Here is a 20931-nt window from a genome sequence, read left to right on the forward strand (position 1 = left end):
GCCATAACATTGTAGTTAATATCTTAAAATACATATAGAAAATGAAAGTATAATGTTATTTAAATACCATGGAGCTATGATTTTGTCCATTTATCCCTGATTTTGAGAGCCTGTGTCCTTGATTTGCATACTTGCAGGCTGAAACATATGACAACTATTACTAAAATTGAAATTCAGATTTTATAAATTCAAAGTAATGACTATGTCATTACACATGGCACAGAGAGATTTTTTAAGCAGGAATACAACTCTAAAACCTACCACTTGTTGATAGATGTCAAAATCTTAATACCAATATAAATTTTAGCATAGAATATATGTAGGATAGTTCCAATTAAATTGCTTGTATCTGTACAAAGTAGTTTCAGTGAACTGTTAGGATAATGTGGGTGCATTCATAGAAAATGATTAAGTTACTTTCAAAAGTTTGCCTCATGCTGGTGGACTTCACAGCCACTTGCATGCAACTACAGTCTGGTGCAAAGCCAAGTTTAAAATTTTTCCAGCATTTTATCAGGGTACCTGGAAGCTTTATAAACTCTTTTGTTAAATATTAGCAGAAACATAAAGGCCTTTTGAATAATTTTCTTGGATATTAAAAACGATCCTCAGAATCTGGAGCTTCTTATGGCTTTACAGCTGCTTTCTTTAATAGCAAGGGGTGAAGGATTTTTAGTAGAGACTTGTTTTGCTTATTAGTAAAGAGATATTTCACTAGTGACAGGAAATCGTTTCTTTCAAACTAGGTGAACTCTCTTCATGCAAGATAATGAATGGGGGTTGTCATGACCTTTGCCTGTTGACTGCTGATGGCCAAGTACATTGTTCTTGTAGGGGAGAGCGAATACTATTAGATGACAACAGATGTGTTGGTAAGTTGATTTTTTCCCCCCCTAAGGATTGACCTGCTGTGGCTATCAACTCTCCATTAAAAAGACAATTGCAATGAGCTGTGAGTAATTTTTGACATCCTTTTACATATTTTAGTTCTGTTGATTTTGTTTCAGCATCAAATGCTGAAGACATTATCAGGAGTATATGTATGAGGATGCTGGCTTTATCGCAATAAAGATGCAGTTATTGAACTCAAGGTGTTTCCACTTCAACTGTTAAAGTAGCTCTTTCACAGTGCCTCTCTTAGTTACTTCAAAAGGTCAAATGTTTTTAACTTATATGTTCCATGCTGTACAATTAATAATAGCCTAGATATTTTGCTGTGCAACATTAGTGTCCAAAGGCTTAAAACATTCTATGAGGTGGGAGGTCACCAGTTGTCAGCTCTCTTGGGCTATAAGAACATGCGTGTGTGAAATTACACCAGAGTAAATTCACTGATTGCATGCTTCCAGCAGGGAACTACATTTAAGGAGAGCAGAGATCAGAGTTACTGTTAAAACACCATAGCCCTGAGCCTCTGACCTGCTCTCTTCTGAGTATAGCTCCCCACTGGGATGCAGAGTCTGTAAATTTGCCCTATTTTGTGCTAGCAGCAAGTGAGCGCTTAATGCATTCATATGAAATAAAGCAATCTGCTATTTTAATATTAACCCGTTTTATTTTAAATGGGTGAATTCCTTTGTTGAAATAACTAATAATTACATACAAATGTTCTAAGCCTGCAAAACTAATATCACACAGAATAGTTTCTAGACTGATATATTCCTTATGTTGTCACTTTGCACTCTTGAATTCACTGGTCTGCAGAACTAAGCAATGGAAGGAGAAGTAGATCCTACCTTATATGTAGGACCTCGTTTGAAATCTAAGTTTGGAATAAAATCTCAACTGAAGGTTTTATTTTCATGGATAAGTTTTCCAATCTCAACAAGGTTGTCTAGAGAAGGAAGCAAAGGAGAAATGGATCGGGATCTTGTCTCTGCCTTTTGCACCCCCCAGCATGATCCTCTGTTGTTTTGGAGGCTAAGTTTCTGACGCCGGGATCTCCAATCCTTTAAGGATGGGGATCCCGCCTCCAAGTGCTGCCAGCGCTGGCAGCTCAGCAGTATTGGTAGCGCAACTGGGAGTGGTGGCCATTGCCATTACTGCAGAGGCTTGGAACCAGGCCCAGTGCTGGAACCCTGGACCACAGGCAAGTGAGGAAGGGTCCCCAACAAGGATTGTGGGAGGTGCATGAAGTCCAGTGGGGAAGGGGGGTGGGGGGGGGGGGGTTCCATGGAGGTGCAGTTTTTGCTGGCGGGGTTCCTCTATGGACCACAGATTGCCCACGGAAGAAGGATACCCCCCAAGCCATTTTACAATGCCCTCTCCCTGCATGGCTGAGGCACCACCCCACCACTGGATAGATCCCAGCGGTGGTGGGAAGAGGCCCTTAAGTGGCCTATTGACAGCCACTTAAGGGCCTCAATTGGCCTCTAGGTGGGAAGGCCGTCATTGGCCTATACTGCCCCCGGCAAAATCCTTTGGCGACGGGACGGCGACGGGCCCTCTGCCCCCCGCCACCTTTTCCGATTTTATGGGCCCCCCCCACATCTGACCCCACCTCAAGGGGGCCCATAAAATCCAGCCCATGGAAACTATCTGATCCAATGCTTAACCACTGTTACCTATTTACGTGGCCCACAGAGGTATCCACTGTGTGAGGAAACAGTAGGGTTAAATATTACAAAATTAAGCATAAGCAACCATTAACCTGGAGTCTTTTGCAGTTCAAGGAGACTTTTTATATCAATATAATTTGCTCGTAACACAAAATGTTGCCATTTGTTTCAGCCAAAAACTCATCTTGCAATATTCACACTGAATTTGAATGTGGAAACAAAGATTGCATTGGATACCATTTGACATGCGATGGAATTGTTCACTGCAAAGATAAATCAGATGAAAAGCAATCATACTGTGGTAAGTAATCTGTTCTATTAGGTATGAAGCCTGTGAAAGTAGACATTAGCTTTTTCACCCAACGTCATTACTCTCAAAATTCCATCAGTCACCAAGATGAATAATCACTTAAGGCTAGATTTTCAGAAGTGACTTTTTTGCAATCTCTGACATATTTGCAAATCATAAAACCATCCCTCACTTGCCTTGACCCCATGTACTGAATGCTTTCAAAGCTAGTCTCTGATGCCATTTATCTAATCTAACAGCTCTGATAAGCGCCCATTCTTTTGCACTATAACCTGAGAGACTATGCATAACATTGGAGAGACAAATTCTGAATGAGATATGTATTGAAAGTGAAATATGGGCGAACAATTTGGTCAAAAAAACAGAACATATTTGTGAATAGTGTTTGTATTTTCATTCTAGATATGTAATCATTAAGCTATTGTAACAGTAAGAAGATAAAACAAAAATGATTTTAATCAGTGTGCAGGTGTATTTTGTATGTTAACAACAGTGTGACAGAAAAACATTCATGGGCTGGAATTTTACACTCCCCGCAGGAGCGGCTGGACGTGGGGAGCTATGCGGGGGGAGTAAAATTGAGTGGGAGGCTGGGGATGTCGTTCCCATCGTCTTCCCGCACGCTGCAGTTTTACCAGCGGCGGGGTAAGTGACAAACGGCCCGCCTGCCCCAGGCCAATTAAGGCATTTAAATGGCCACTTAATTGCCACTTAAGGGCCTTCTCCCACCGCTGCTGGAATATTACCAGCGGCACGTGGGCAGTTCAGTAGCTCAGAAGGCCGCCCAGTAAAATATGGTGGCCTCCTTGCAGGCTGTGGTGGGGCGGGGGGGGCCTTCCTGATCAGGCACCCTGGGCCCAAAGGAGGGTCTCCCCCATGGCACAAGCCTTTCCCACTGGAGCACCTCTCTCCTACTGCCCCTCCCCCAACCTCGAGCGAGCCCCCACCCCCACCCCCTCACCCAGGCCCAGCCGATTATCCCCAGCGAGGCACTACACACTTAACTGTATTCTGGGGCCTCGTCCATATTGCCGGTCCTGGCTGGGTGCGCTCCCAGCAGTGGCCACCGGTCCTACTAGCACTGCTGGGACTGAAGAGCTGCTAGCAGCTCTTCTAGATGCGACTTCCTGCCTCAGAGGGGCGGAAGTCCCACCCAAGGCCAATTAAGAGCCTGGGCCATGTAAAATTACAGTGTGGCTTCCAGGCCTGGTGGTGGCAGGCTTGCCACCGACTTTTTCTGGCTCCGACCCAATGTAAAATTCCGGCCAGAGTTTCTGTCAAATTAGGAGGCCCACAGTTGCTATAGATTGACATTTTCATTTTTTTTTTATTCATTCATGGGATGTGGGCGTCACTGGTCAGGCCAGCATTTATTGCCCATCCCTAATTGCCCTTGAGAAGGTGGTGGTGAGCTGCCTTCTTGAACCTCTGCAGTCCATGTGGGGTAGGTACACCCACAGTGCTGTTAGGAAGGGAGTTCCAGGATTTTGACCCAGCAACAATGAAGAAACGGTGATATAGTTCCAAGTCAGGATAGTGTGTGACTTGGAGGGGAACTTGCAGGTTGTGGTGTTCCCATGCATTTGCTGCCCTTGTCCTTCTAGTTGGTGGAGGTCGCAGGTTTGGAAGGTGCTGTCTGAGGAGCCTTGGTGCATTGCTGCAGTGCATCTTGTAGCTGGTACACACTGCTGCCACTGTGCGTCGGTGGTGGAGGGAGTGAATGTTTGTAGATGGGGTGCCAGTCAAGTGGGCTGCTTTGTCCTGGATGGTGTCGAGCTTCTTGAGTGTTGTTGGAGCTGTAGCCATCCAGGCAAGTGGAGAGTATTCCATCACACTCCTGACTTGTGCCTTGTAGATGGTAGACAGGCTTTGGGGAGTCAGGAGGTGAGTTAGTCGCCGCAGGATTTCTAGCCTCTGACCTGCTCTTGTAGCCATGGTATTTATATGGCTACTCCAGTTCAGTTTCTGGTCAATGGTAGCCCCTAGGATATGGATAGTGGGGGATTCAGCGATGGTAATGTCATTGAATGTCAAGGGGAGATGGTTAGATTCTCTCTTGTTGGAGATGTTCATTGCCTGGCACTTGTGTGGCACGAATGCAACTTGCCACTTATCAGCCCAAGCCTGGATATTGTCCAAGTCTTGCTGCATTTCTACACGGACTGCTTCAGTATCTGAGGGGTCACGAATCTTGCTGAACATTGTGCAATCATCAGCGAACATCCCCACTTCTGACCTTATGATTGAAGGAAGGTCATTGATGAAGCAGCTGAAAATGGTTGGGCCTAGGACACTACCCTGAGGAACTCCTGCAGTGATGTCCTGGAGCTGAGATGATTGACTTTCAACAACCACAACCATCTTCCTTTGCGCTAGGTATGACTCCAACCAGTGGAGGGTTTTCCGCCTGATTTCCATTGACCTTAATTTTGCTAGGGCTCCTTGATGCCATACTCGGTCAAATGCTGCCTTGATGTCAAGGGCAGTCACTCTCACCTCAGCTCTTGAGTTCAGTTCTTTTGTCCATGTTTGAACCAAGGCTGTCATGAGGTCAGGAGCTGAGTGGCCCTGGCGGAACCCAAACTGAGCGTCACTGAGCAGGTTATTGCTAAGCATGTGCCACTTGATGGCACTGTTGATGACACCTTCCATCACTTTACTGATGATTGAGAGTAGGCTGATGGGGCAGTAATTGGCCGGGTTGGAATTGTCCTGCTTTTTGTGTACAGGACATACCTGAGCAATTTTCCACATTGCAGGGTAGATGCCAGTGTTGTAGCTGTACTGGAACACAGCTTGGCTAGGGGCGCAGCAAGTTCTGGGGCACAGGTCTTCAGTGCTATTGCCGGAATATTGTCAGGACCCATAGCCTTTGCAGCATCCAGTGCCTTCAGTTGTTTCTTGATATCACGCGGAGTGAATCAAATTGGCTGAAGTCTGGCATCGGTGATCCTGGGGACTTCAGGAGGAGGCTGAGATGGATCAACTTGGCACTTCTTGCTGAAGATTGTTGCAAATGCTTCAGCCTTATCTTTCGCACTAATGTTCTGGGCTCCCCCATCATTGAGGATAGGGATATTTGTGGAGCCATCTCCTTCAGTTAGTTGTTTAATTGTCCACCACCATTCACAGCTGGATGTGGAGGACTGCAGAGCTTAGATCTGATCCATTGGTTATGGGATCACTTAGCTCTGTCTATCGCATGTTGCATATGCAGTTTGGCACACAGATAGTCCTGTGTTGTAGCTTCATCAGGTTGACACCTCATTTTGAGGTATGCCTGGTGCTGCTCCTGGCATGCCCTCCTGCACTCTTCATCGAATCAGGGTTGGTCTCCTGGTTTGATGGTAATGGTAGAGTGGGGGATATGCCGGGCCATGAGCTTACAGATTGTGGTTGAGTACAGTTCTGCTGCTGCTGATGGCCCACAGCTCCTCATGGATGCCCAGTTTTGCATTGCTAGATCTGTTCGAAATCTATCCCATTTAGCACGTTGGTAGTGCCACACAACACAAAGGAGGGTATCCTCAATGTGAAGGCGGGACTTTGTCTCCACAAGATCTGTGCGGTGGTTACTCCTACCAATACTGTCATGGACAGATGCATCTGTGGCAGGCAGATTGGTGAGGATGAGGTCAAGTATATTTTCCCCTCTTGTTGGTTCCCTCACCACCTGCCGCATACCCAGTATAGCAGATATGTCCTTTAGGACTTGGCCAGCAGTGGTGCTACCAAGCCACTCTTCATGATGGACATTGAAGTCCCCCACCCAGAGTACATGCTGTGCCTGCCACCCTCAGTGCTTCCTCCAAGTGCTGTTCAACATGGAGGAGTACTGACGCATCAGCTGAGGGAGGGCAGTAGGTGGTAATCAGTAGGAGGTTACCTTGCCCATGTTTGACCTTTTGCCATGAGATTTCATGGGGTCCAGAGTCGATGTTGAGGACTCCCAGGGCAACGCCCTCTTTACTGTATACCACTGTGCCGCCACCTCTGCTGGGTCTGTCCTGCCCGTGGGATAGGACATACCCGGGGATGGTGATGGCAGAGTCTGTGACATTGTCTGTAAGGTATGATTTCATGAGTATGACTATGTCAGGCTATTGCTTGGCTTGTCTGTGGGACAGCTCTCTGAACATTGGCACAAGCCCCCAGATGGTAGAACGGAAGACTTTGCAGGGTTGACAGGCTGGGTTTGCTGTTGTCGTTTCCGGTGCCTAGTTTGATGCCGGGTGGTCCGTCCGGTTTCATTCCTTTTTATTGACTTTGTAGCAGTTAGATACAACTGAGTGGCTTGCTCGGCCATTTCAGAGGCCATGTAAGATTCAACCACATTGCTGCAGGTCTGGAGTCACATGTAGGCCAGACCAGGTAAGGACACCAGAACCAGATGGGTTTTTACAACAATCGACAACAGTTTCATGGCTAGCTTTTTTATTCCAGATTTATTAATTGAATTCAGATTCCACCTTCTGCTGTGGTGGGATTCGAACCCATGTCCCCAGAGCAATACCCTGGGTCTCTGGGCTACTAGTCCAGTGACAATACCACTACGCCACCACCTCCCCTGCTTGCATTTATTTAGAACCTTTCATTACCTCAGGATGTCCCAATACACTTTACAGACAATTAAATACTATTTTTGAAGTATATTCACTGCTGTAATGTAGGAAACACACTAGCCAACTTACACACAACAAGGTCAACAAATAGGAACGTGTTAATGATCACAGAATAAATTTAGTGTTGGTTGAAGGATACATATTGGCCAGGACATAGGGCGAAGCCCTCTGCTTTTTTTCAAAATAGTAGCATGGAATGTTTTGCATACATCTGTAAGGGCAGAGAGAGCATCGGTTTAACGTCTAAAAGATGGCATCTCTGTCCATGCACCATTCCTCAGTGCTGCATTGGAGTGTCAGCCTAGACATTGTCTCTGGAGTGAGACTTCATGGTGGCTTTGCACAGTTAATTCAGAGGGCAACTGTATTGAGTGAGACAATAGAAGAGAGCCGTTGGAGGAGGATGGTGCACTTGACTACATCAAAGGCTGCAGAGAGGGTGAGAATCATAGGGAAGGATGATGCAACATGGTCACCATCACAAGGATGTTATTTTTGACTTTTATAAGGGCCATTTCATTATTGTAGCAGAGGCAGAAGTCTCTTTAGAGAGGTTCAAATTTGAAGTTGCTGATTTGAAAGCTGTAAACACATTCAAGAACTTTAGAGGAAAAAGGTAAGTATGGGGATGTGGAGATGCTTAGCAAGGACAAAGAGGTTAAGGGTGGGTTTGTGGATAGAGGGTGAAGACAAAAGGGAGGTGGGAGGCAGTACCTCAGGAGAAGGGCCCATTCCAATGTGAGTTAACATGGGTGGTCAGCAGAGATTAAGACAGCAGAGTGTTGGAGATGGCATGAAGGCAGATAGGAAAGTAACTAGAGAAAGATGCCAATCAGAAGTTAGCTGCCATTATTCAAATACCCAATAGAAATGAATATTAATATACTTAGATCAATGTGACTGTTCCAGTTTGGTCTTTTAAAATGCCATTTTCTATTTCAGTAGTCAAGTATGAAAAAAATCAAACATCAAAGTATATGTATCATTTTGACACGATATGTGTTTTAATATTTCTGAAGATTAATTGTAATATTGTGAGAAAGTCTCTCCAAATTCTAATGAATAAGCAAATGCAAGTTGTCTGGAATATCAGACATCTTAACACTTTTGTGGCTGAAGGAATGCAACAACTCCTGACATACTACCTCCCAGGATGCATCAATGTAGCTGTTGATAACAATTAACACCAGACAGTCTCATTTACACATAGATTAAAGAAACTGCCTGTTTGCTGATGCATTTTACAACCACGGGAAGCCACACGTTTTACAATTTAAAAAACACACTGGACAGCAGACTTTAACTTTATGCACCGACATGATAAGACAACATAAATTTGACATCACACAGTGTTAGTATTACAAAGGTGCATAGATTGCACAGGAAAACAGCAGTGGCCATCATTTTTTCAAGCCAGAGTTATTTATTGACGTAAAACAATTTAACTGACATAACTATATTTCTTGTAGCATCAGCAATATTATAAACACCTAAGGAAGATCATACAAAAATGCATTGTAACTTTAACAAAAAGTTCCGAAACTTGATTAATCTTAGAGAATTGTCAAAAAAAGGTTCATGACTTGTAAAGGCTTATGAAAAGAAAACTGAATTTCAATACTCAAAAGTCAGAAGGGCATTAATGAGGTACATTGCCACCAAAATAAAATTGTAACATGCCAAGAAGAATGACCCCAGCTTCTTTAACATAACCTTGTAGCTAAATACTCTCATTCCTGGAAGCATTCAGGTAAATCTCCTCTGCACTCTCTCAAGGACCTTCACAACATTCCTAAAGTGTGGTGACCGGAAATGATCGCAATACTCTAATTATGGCCTAACCAGAGCTTTATAAAGGTTCAGCTTAACTTTCCTGCTTTTGTAATCAATGGGATGAATTTTCCAGGCCCTTTGGAGACGGGCTCAATAGCGGGAAGGGAGCAGAATATCTGGATGGATGATGTCAGGACGTAAGCCTGACGTCTTCACCTTGCAACCAGATATTCTGAATGGCAGCCGGCAGAGCTGGTGGATATTGCGCCTGAACGCGGCAGCAAGGTAATTTAGCGAATTAATTAGCCAATTGACAGCATTTCAATGGAGGGTTTTGGATTTTCCAAAGGGTGCACGGGAACCATGGGGCTTCGGAGCCACGCCCACTATAAGGGGGTGGCAAACAAGCGGGATCTCAGTGCTGGCTTCATCTGGCAGCTGCTGGGAGAGCCAGAGTAGCATTCCATGGAGTGTGGAGCAGCACAGGCTTCAGCAATCGCAGGCAGGAGGGGGAGGGAGAGGTGCCAACACTGTGGGGGCATGCCACCAGAGTCCCATCTGGACACTGGCACATGTTCAATAAATGGGGCCAAAGGGTAGGCAGGGGCAGTTACATAAGAGGCTTTGGAAACTGATAGGCTACCTGCCATGGGCCTCATTCACTCAGGCTTTGGCACCTCCAGTGAGGAGGAGGAGCAGAGAGGGAGGGAGATGCAGCCATAGGCAGCGGGAGAATAGCAACCTCAGGGCCTACAGCAGGGCCTGCCTCAGGGTGGGGACGTAGGAGATGGGTGCAGAGGGTCACGCAACTAGCCTCTTGCATGCAGAAGAAGCTCCCCACCAGAGAGGGTGTACTGTCAGAGGCTCAGCTTTCTTCAAATGTCTGAGCAGCAGTGTCACCAAAGGCTGCGCTTCTCCAGGCAGGCCGTCACTAATCTGTGTGCCATGATGGAGGACAAGCTGAGCCCCATGGGAGGTGGTGGCCACCCAATGCTGAACTTCTACGCCACCGGCTCTTTTCAGGGATCCACTGGAAATATGTGTGGGATCTCCCAGGCTGCAGCTCATCGATGCATCATGTTGATGTCCGATCCCTGTTCAAGAGGGTCAGTGAATACGTGAATATTTACACTGATCCGGACAGTCAGGCTGAGAGAGCCGTTTAGTTCAGGTCATGCTGGAATCTCCCAGGTGATCAACTACACACCTGTGGCCATTAAGGCTCCCACAGACCAGCCAGCAGCCTTTATCAACAGAAAGCGCTTCCATTCCATCAATGTCCCAACTGGTCTGCATTGACCACAGACAGATCCATCAGGTGTGTGCACAGATACTGGGAAGGAGCCACAATGCTTAAGTACTTTGGCAGTCCCAGGTGCCACAGCTTTTCCGGCCCCCGCAGGGATGGATTCTGGGAGACAAGAATTACCAACTGAAGATATGGCTACTAACACTTTTGAGGAACCCACACACGGATGCAGAGGAGAGATACAGTACCTGCCACAGGTCAACCCGAGTGACCATCGAGCAGGCCATTGGTCTCCTGAAGATGAGATTCAGGTGCCTTGATCGCTCAGTATGTCCCAGCAAGGGTCTCACGTATCGCGGTCTGCTGTGCTGTACACAACCCAGCATGGTGGCGGTTGCGGGGGAGTGGGTGGGGAGTGGCATTGAACAATGAGGATATCATGGATCACAATGCCTCCTCCAACCATGAGGATATGGAGAAAGCTGCTGATCAGTTGATGCAAGATGAAGAACCCCATGGACCACATGCAAGGTGCAATGAGACACGCGCACGGGAGGCTGGAAAGCCCTTGCCCTTACAGCCTCGAGGAATGCCTGCAGGGAAGCATCACTGAACTGTGAGGCCACCTGGGTCTTCCTTCTGCCATTGTCTCTGCTGATTTCCTTTCTTTCTGCAGATGTCCTGGCAGTCCCCGTGGTACTGAGGGCTGGGAGCCCTTTAAATATGGTGCCAGCAACTGCCGCAGCGTGATCTCACATTGCCTCCACCGCCTCTCTGCTTGCTTTTGCTCTCTAAGTGTTTGTCCCCTGTACCTGCCGACTCTCAATTGGCTGGCCACTGGAAAATCGCTGGCGGACAGTCGACCCCACCCAAGTGGCAATGGCTCCCGCTTCCGGTCCTGAGGGCAGCACCTGGGGATGAGCTTCAAAATTCATCCCAGTACCTCTAATTAGGAAGCCTAAGATCTCATATGCTTTGCTAACTACTCTCTGAAAATATTCTGACACCGTCAAAGATCAACGCACATGAATCCCCAGGTCCCTGTACCCTCTTTAGAACTGTGCCATTTTATTTATATTGCTTCTGCCAAAATGCATTATCTCACACTTCTCTGTACTAAATTTCATGTGCCACTTGTCTGCCCATTCTGCTAGCCTATCTATCTCCTTTTGTAGTCAGTTGGTATCATACTCACTGTTTGCCACACCTCCAAATTTGATATCATCAGCTAATTTTGAAACTTTACTCTGAACTTCATTTACATTGGATCTTGGGAAACACCGCCATCTACCACCCACCCCCCCCAGCCATTTACCATGTCTCGCTATTTTCTGGCCTTAAGCCAATTTGATTTTACCCAAGTTGACACTGTCCCTCCAGACCATGAGCCTCAATTTTGTTAACGAGCCTTTTATGTGGTACTTTGTCAAATGCTTTCTTAAAATCCATGTAGACAACATCTGTTGCTTTCCCTTCATGGAATGCCTGTCTATCCTCCGAACAATGGAATCTTTCTATAGTTGTTTCAAGTTGCAAAAATCAACACGGAGTGGTGTGGCAAGTGGCTGAAGGACTTTTTGCTGATTCCAGGCTTCTGCATAAATCAGTTGCTCCCAGATGTGGGTGCACTAGTTGGCATTCCCCTTGCAATACAGCATGACTTGGAGAATGGGCAGAGGGCACACAGAACAGGATAACATGCTGGGAGAGAGAGGAGGAGGAGAAGGGCACTAAGCAGGAGGCCATATCCACCCAGTGTGTTAAGGAAGCAATTTTCATACCTGAACCTCAGCAAGGATCAGTATGTGAGACATCTGTGCTTCCATTAGGAAGTCCTCACTGAAATCTACGCCCTGCTGCAGCCACAACTGCAATCTCAGAGCAGGGTAAGGGCTGCATTGCCAGTGGTTGTCAAGGTGATGTGGCAATGAGCTTTTATGTGCCTGGCTCCTTCAAGGTTGGAACTGGAAATATTTGCAACTTGCAGTTTGCCATTCACTGTTGCATAAGGGAGGTCACTGATGCTCTCTATTGAAAGAAAGCTGACTGCATTTCATTCTCTCTTGCCAGACAGAAGCAGGCAGAGCAAGCATGTGGCATCAGTAGGATTGCAGGCATCCCCTTGGTGCAGGGTGCCGTTGAATGCACGCATGTTGCTTTGCGGGCACCTCATATCAACACTGAGATGTACCACACTTGAAAGGGATTCCATTTCCTCAGTGTCCAGCTGGTGTGTGACCCTACACAGAGAATTATGCAGGTTACTGTCCAGTATCCTGGCAGCACTGTGCCAACTGCATTTGAGCCACCACAGTAAACCAAAGGGTGGATACTGGGCAACAAAGTCTATTCTCTGATGACTTAGCTGATAACTCCAGTGAACAACCCATTCACATATGTGTAGCGTGCACATAATGAACGCCATGCTGCCACACAAAATGTGATAGAGCAGACCATTGGCATGCTGAAACAACACTTGCACTGTCTAGAACATTCTGGAAGAGCCTTGCAGTACTCGACAGCTTTGTTGTGGTCTGCTGCAGGTTGCACAACCTCGTCATCATGAGAGTACACCCTCGTCACCAGCTATACGGCGAGCAGTTCAGGAGCAGAAGGAAGAGGAGGAGGAGGAAGAGGAAGAGATAAACTAAATGGCCCATTTCTGCTTTGGTTGTCCGTGAAGAACTCATCTGAGTACGATAACAGTAACTGCAGCTACAATTCTCCATTCACCAACAGCTCCACACTTTACCTTCCCTTTGTAACTGACCATCCACTTGGCCACAATGCAAACATAAAAGCCACCACAAAATAAACGTTCCAAAACAAATTTATAAATCAAATTGTTCCATACTGCATATACAAATCAACTAATTACTTTGTGCCTGTCTTCCATGTGCCTTTGCTTGTCCTAATGCTCCTATGCTGTGATACTCCAGTGGTTGCAGCATGGCTGGTGGAAGGCTCACTTTCAGTAGAGGGGACTGCAGACTGCCTTGGAGGACCACCTCGAGCAATTCTACGGCGAGAATGCCCAATGGCAGACTGCATCATCTCAACATAGGTAGAAACAGTCTGGGCTGGCTGGCTGGTTGACAAGCGACAAACAGCAAGGGCACTGGTGGAGTGGCAGTGGTGGGAGAACAAATGCTGCCTTCCTGAGAGAGAACAGCAGGTTCGTGCTTCATGGAGTTACTGCCGCCTCAGCAATCCTTGTACTCTGCTGGAGGACAGATTCTTGGACCACTGCAAAACTCTGCAAGCCTCTTAGTACACAGCAATCCACAGCCATGATGGTAACAGTTTGAGCATGTAAGGCAGCAAGATAACCTCACATGACATCAGTCTGACCTTCCACTGCAGTACTCAGACTTCTGGTAGAAGCTGCTTGTGCTGCAATGGAAGTTGAGCCATTGGCCATCAGACTCTGTATCATGGTTGGGTCTACAAATGTGCTGATGGAGTTGGCCACTACTTCCATACTTGAAAAGATGGGCTCCAAACTTTATGTAAAGCCCTGTGCAAAGTCCGTGCTGGACTCCTCCATGTTCCTTGATATTGACTGTAGGCTTTCTAGTCGGCTTCCCAATGAACAAAGCATTTTGTTAGGCACACCCAGCAGCTTCTTTTGTATGCTGCCCCATCAAAGTGCTCATCGCAATTCTCTGCAGTAGAACTCCTGTGTGACCCCCCCACCCCCCGACCAACTTCCCACCTGCCCACCCCAGCAAGCTGGCACCTGACTATCCTTGTCCCCTTCCCCAGCTGCAGATCACTCATGCCCAGTTTCTCATCACATGCAGATCCTGTCTCTCTGTTATCCGCTAAATTTTGTGTAGTGTCAGTATCTTAGCTGGTGGCTGCGAGTGTGAAATCAAGTGACAGAGCTGTGTCTTCACCATCACTGTCTTCTTGCTGTTTTTGCACTGCCTGACTAGGTTGCACTTCTTAGGTATCTGAAAGGAGGAAGGCACAAGGGTACATTGTAATGCAGTGGTGCGGGGTGATGGTCATGGAAGTAAGAGGTGCATGCTCACACTATCTGCAGCTTGTAAATCAGAATAGAGTGTGGGGTGAGGGGGAGGTGAGATGTGAGAAGGAAGATTAGTTTTGAAAATATTGTCATCTTCAATGTACTCATTGCCTCCATTAGCCACAGCCTCAGCAGTAGGCATCAAAATGATTGCCAATAATGTCTCCTCCATGGGTGTCAGGATATGCAGGTGCACCTATCTCCCTCTGGTTAACTCCTGCTGCCTCACGTTGTGTGCCACCTTGTCCTGAAAGAGAGAGGGAAGTGCATCAATGAGTGTGTTGCAGTGTGTTTGGGTAATGTGGCTGTCATGATTGAATAGTTAGAAGGATATGTAAGCTGTGAAATATGGGTATGAGGTTTGCAGCAGTACTACATGTATGAGTGTGAGATGAAGCTGTGGATGTGAAGTATGAGGCCTGATTGATAGAGATTGTTGGTAGGTGTGTAATGGGGATGTGTTGAATTGAGCAGCGGCTGTGGCTAGTGGTGCAGTTGACAGGATATGAAATTGAAGATGCATTCTGACATTGCCCTCCACAGCTAACTCCTTTCTCTGCCTTCTGAGCATGTGTCTTGAAGGCCTCCTGGCCCCCCGCAGGTACAGAACATTTCTCCTCTTTTGCACCTCCTCCACCAAGGCCTCCAGTGCAGTGTCTGAAAAAACTTGAATCATGTACTCTCCCATTTAGTGCTATCCTTCTGAATTCCCAGGTCACATTCAGTTGGAGAATGACTTCCAGCATTTGCTCCAGCCACAATGTACCTCCTTTTTAGGAGGTGCAGGCTAGCTTTATGTTGGACAGGCTGGCTTTAACTGGTGTTAGCCTCACATGATTTTGGGCCGCCTGCTGAGGCTTGCAGCCATTCCAGTGTGACTAGTCCTGGTTGCATGCTGAAATCATGATAATCTGCAGGCAGCATGAAGTTGGCGTGCTGCCTCCACATTGAATACTTTTGGGAGTGCTTCATTGGCGGTGGTGTCTTTTAATTTGTTACGACCAGGTGAGAAAGGGGTCTAGGGGTTCCCTCTCATCCTTTGCCTGGTTTGACCGTAACAGGGTTTAATTTTTATAACACCATGTTTTTAGCTCCTCCTCAGTGAATCCTTGTTCACTGCTCTCCAATTGTAAGGCAAAGAAATCAATCAGCCAGGTTATCTTAGCTTTAAACAACAAAGGTGTAAATTTATTCACGTTAAAACTCTAATTCGGTTAAAAATACTACGAATATGCGAAGAGACCATGCCAGCATACATAGGCAATAAACACACATGCAGATAGAGACAGAAAAGGAGAAAGAATAAAGGGGAAAAGTCTGAAGCAATAGCTGGAGTTCATTTACTGTCCTTTGAGTTCAAGATAGAGTTTTTGATTGCAGTTAAATCTTACTGTTTCGTTGGAACTCAGTGCACGCTTTCAAACTTGTTTCGATTTAGATCTCTTAAGATCTGGAAATCGTGAGAGAGAGAGAAAGAGCCAGGGAGAGAGACCTTCCTTCTCTTTTGTCTTCAAAGCAGTTTCTGACTTCAAACTGTCCTGTGAGCACAATTCAAACCTCCAAGTTGGCCAGCACAGTAGTCATGTGACTATGTTTTTTTCAACAAACGCTCCTGCATTTTTTGTGGATTTCCCATCTTAGCAGACATCCTCAGTGGATTGGGGAGTGGGGGGCAGGGTGGATGGAATGCTGGCTCGTTACACATTCGATGTCTGGTGGTCAAAATCCATTTGGGTTAATTCCATCATGGAGCAGTTCCATTGTTTCTCCAGGCAAGTGGCACTTAGAATGCAAATGTCCCCAGCCACTGCTGTTATCTCTTTAAACAAGTTGCCTGATCAGTCCAGCAACAGTTTAAAATTAATGTCCATATAATGAAATTAATATGCCTAATTTTTGGCACATGGGGTCTTCATGACAACTTATTCTGGCTGCCATAAAAACCTATGGCATCATTTGAAGGGAGTTTTACTGGTGTCCTGGTTAACATTTCTCCTTCAATCACCGCTAAAAGCCTCTATGTTATATGCCTCGGCGACATGTACAACAAAGAAAGAGACTATTGATAAGCTGAATGCATTTGGGATGTGTGTATATAGGAGGATGTTCCACATATCCTACACATACAGAAAGATTACTGAGGAACTGCAGAAAATGGCTGGAGAAAAGAGGAAATTCATGCATAAAATCAAAGAGCGAAAGATACAATATTTTAGTCACATAATCAGAGCAGAAGGTAGACAAAAACAATTATTGGAAGGAAAGATTGATGGGAAACATAGGAGAGGAAGCAGAGGAGAAAATGAATCATGGATATAAGGGACTGGATGCAGAATGTGTAAGGGCAGCACAGGACAGACAGAGGTGGAGACCCATGGCTGTCAGCCTTCTGGGAAGAAGATGGCACCAATGAATGAATGACCAAAAAGAAAATTAACTGGTAGTTTATCTCACTTTCTTTTGTGATATCCTGCTGTACATACAATGGCTGCTGCAATTGGCTACATAACAAGTGATTACATTTCCAAACTAATGTATTGGCTGTGTGGGACATAGAGATACTTAAAAAGACACTGTATGAATGCAAGTCTTTTATTTTTATTTTAATCTACTCACATGAAAACGTTATCACCTTGTTGCAAACCAACATTATGACATCCCAACTGCAATTTTGCATCCACACAGCCATTACCTGCATGACACTAGATTGTGTTAAAATAAATGCCAGGCAAACTTCCTCAGCAATTCAGTAAGTAACTGAACCATACTTAACAGCAACATCCTCAACTGTGCTTAATGAGCTGATCTCAGCCAGACCGCAATAGGGACACTACAATTAGTTTCTGTGCTCTTGCAGAAACATTAGCCAAAATTTCTGGAGGCATGTGACTACTGGGTGCAAATAGAATTGAATGCCCTCTGTGAATAACTTGATGATATTATCTAAAACCACTTGAGCACGTGCTCATGGAACCATGTATCCAAACAAGAATTACATTTTTGGGTGGGAAGAGAGAAGAATATTGAAATTATTGCAGATCAACTATTACCTCTTTATTCTAATTAACAAAGATATTACTATTTGAAAGCTTGATGTGTAGTTCAATTTATTTCTGACCTAAAAATGCCAATTAGATAATGAGTATTGCTGAAAATAGAGACATGTTGTCGAAACCTTTCGTCTTGCACTCATCAGGACAATCTGCAAGAGGATTATTTAGCAAATGTTGTCCAATCGCGGAATCGCATCTAATCTGGACACGATGTTTTGAGTCTCAGTGTGCTAAAAATTATGCTGACAACTAATTTAAGATTTTCAGTAGGGCTCGCAGTATGGCACATTTGCGTGTACTGGAAGCTGCATATATTAATACACAGGGCCCTGTTCTTTGCAGACAGAAAGAACATGCACACACATTGCGACTGTATCAGCTAAACAAAATAAGTCAGCCATTCGCTGGTTCATTCCTCAGGGCAATGCCTTGACCAATCAGAGTCAAGCTGCCTGGTTTAAATTTCAAACAAAGCTTGGCAGTTAACTGTCAGTCACCATACACTGGTGCATTCCCCTTGGCAATGCCTCTACCAATCAGAGTTCTCTTGCCAACTAATCAGCACTCTCTTCTCATACTGTATAAATTTGTTGTTCTCCTGTCATTTGTATTCTTTCAGATTGTCCTGATGAGTGCAAGACGAAAAGCTTCGACAAAATGTCTCTATTTTTAGCAATACTCAAGTTCTGTACTACCAAACGGCAATCAGATAATGTTAAAAACTCCCCCCTCCATGGTTTGCATCTTTGAAATGGAAGTCACTGCCAGTGACTAAAAAGGGACTAACTGGGGAAAGCTCTAGTTCACCAGCAGTCATCAATTACAAGTAACTAGAATGTTTATCAAAGTGAGTGATTTGATCAAATTGGATTTGGATCAATAACACACAGCAGAATTAAAAGGGTGAAAAGGGTACGATTTAACCTCGGTGGTGGGAAAGCTTTTAGAAATGATAATCCGGGACATAATTAACAGTCACTTGGACAAATGTGGATTAATTAAGGAAAGACAGCATTGATTTGTTAAGGGCAAATCATGTTTAACTAAGTTGGTTGAGATTTTTGGATGAGGTAACAGAGAGGGTTGATGAGAGGAATACAGTTGATGTGGTGTACATGGATTTCCAAAATGCATTGATGAAGTGCCGTGTAACAGAATTGTCAGCAAAATTGAAGCCCATGGAATAAAAAGGACAGTGGCACCATGGTACAAAGTCACAGGAACCAGACAGTAGTAGTGAATGGTTGTTTTTCAGACTAATGGAGAATATATTGTGCAGTTCCTCAGGGGTCGGTGTTAGGACCACAGCTTTTCTTGATCTAGATCAATGACTTAAAATTGGGTGTGCAGGGCTCAATCTCAACATTTGCATATGATACAAAACTTCCAAAAGGATAATTATCTGAACAGAAAAGTTTGCAGGGCCAAGGGGAAAAGGCAGGGGAGTCAGATGAGCTGAGTTGATCTTAGAGTCATAGAGTCGTACAGCATAGAAACAGGCCCTTCGGCCCACCGCGTCCATGCCGACCATAATGCCTATCTATACTAATCCCACCTGCCTGCATTAATTTCATATCCCTCTATGCCTTGCTCATTCAAGTACCTGTCCAGATGCCTCTTAAATGCCGCTACTATTCCTGCCTCCACCACCTCCTCAGGCAGCTCATTCCAGATACCCACTATTCTTTGTGTGAAAAATTTACCCCTTTGATCCCCTTTAAACCTCCTCCCTTAAATCTATGCCCTCTAGTTTTAGTCATCCCGACCATGGGAAACAGACTCTGGCTATCTACCCTATCTATGCCTCTCAATTTTATATAACTCTATCATGTCCCCTCTCAGCCTCCTTCACTCCAGGGAAAACAGACCCAGCCTATCCAATCTCTCTTTATAACTCAAACCCTCCAAACCAGGCAACATTCTTGTGAATCTTTTCTGCACCCTCTCTAGCTTAATCACATTTTTCCTGTAGTGTGGCAACCAGAACTGCACACAGTACTCCAAATGCGGCTGAACCAACATTATATACAACTGTAACGTGACGTCCCAACTCTTGTACTCAGTGCCACGGCCGTGAAGGCAAGCATGCCATACGCCTTCTTCACTACCCTGTCTACCTGTGTTGCCACTTTCAGGGAACTATGGACTTGCACCCCAAGGTCTCTCTGCTCAAGAACACTCCCCATGGCCCTGCCATTCACTGTATATGTCCTGCCCTGGTTTAAATTCCCAAAATGCATCACTGCACACTAGTCTGCATTAAATTCCATTTGCCACTCCCTTGTCCACTTTCCCAGTTGATCTATATCCTGTTGTAACCTTAGACAACCTTCTTCACTGTCCACTAGACCACTAATTTTCGTGTCATCTGCAAACTTACTAATCATGCCCCTTACATTCACATCCAAGTCATTAATATATATGACAAACAACAGAGGGCCCAGCACCGATCCCTGCGGCACACCACTGGTCACTGGCCTCCAATCTGAAAAACAACCCTCCACTGCCACCCTCTGCCTCCTATCACCAAGCCAATTTTGTATCCAATTTGCTAGCTCACCCTGGATCCCATGTGTTCGAACCTTCTGGACCAGCCTGCCATGCGGGACCTTATCAAAGGCCTTGCTAAAGTCCATGTAGACAATGTCCATCGCCCTGCCCTCGTCAATCCTCTTGGTCACCTCCTTGAAAAACTCAATCAAATTTGTGAGACATGATTTCCCACGCATAAAGCCATGCTGACTATCCCTAATCAGACCATGCCTTTCCAGATGCATATAAATCCTGTCTGTCAGAATCCTTTCCAATAACTTTCCCACCACTGATGTAAGGCTCACCGGCCTGTAGTTCCCTGGCTTATCCCTGCTGCCCTTCTTAAATAAAGGCACAACATTAGCTATCCTCCAGTCTTCCGGTCCCTCACCCGTGGCTAACAATACAAAAATCTCTGCCAGGGCCCCAGCAATCTCCTCCCTTGCTTCCCATAGCATCCTAGGATACACCTGGTCAGGCCCTGGGGATTTATCCACCTTAATGTGCTTCAATACCTCCAATACCTCATCCTTTGTAATGTTGATATGCTCCAGGATATCGGAGTTCCCTCCCTTACACTCATTAGCTTCCATGACCTTCTCCACGGTAAATACGGACAAGAAATATTCATTTAAGGTCTCGCCCATTTCCCGTGGCTCCACACATAGATTGCCACCCTGATCCTTAAGGGGACCTACTATCTCCCAAGCTACCCTTTTACTCTTAATATACTTATAGAATCTTTTAGGATTCTCCTTTATCTTATCTGCCAGGGAAATCTCATGGCCCCTTTTCCTTCTT

The 20931-nt window shown here is 45.4% G+C and overlaps 1 protein-coding gene across 4 annotated transcripts in view; it reads left to right on the forward strand.

Moving 5' to 3' along the window:
- LOC137371926 (low-density lipoprotein receptor-related protein 1-like) overlaps positions 1-20931 on the forward strand; it is a 1827029-nt gene that overhangs the window by 1418069 nt on the left and 388029 nt on the right. For all 4 annotated transcript variants that reach the window (XM_068035008.1, XM_068035009.1, XM_068035010.1 and 1 more), the window contains exons 45-46: positions 747-872; positions 2731-2859. In XM_068035008.1, the coding sequence (XP_067891109.1) occupies positions 747-872; positions 2731-2859 (255 nt within the window). The remainder of the gene's footprint in view (positions 1-746; positions 873-2730; positions 2860-20931) is intronic.

This window comes from Heterodontus francisci, chromosome 7 (assembly GCF_036365525.1).
Source record: "Heterodontus francisci isolate sHetFra1 chromosome 7, sHetFra1.hap1, whole genome shotgun sequence".
Classification (NCBI taxonomy): domain Eukaryota; kingdom Metazoa; phylum Chordata; class Chondrichthyes; order Heterodontiformes; family Heterodontidae; genus Heterodontus; species Heterodontus francisci.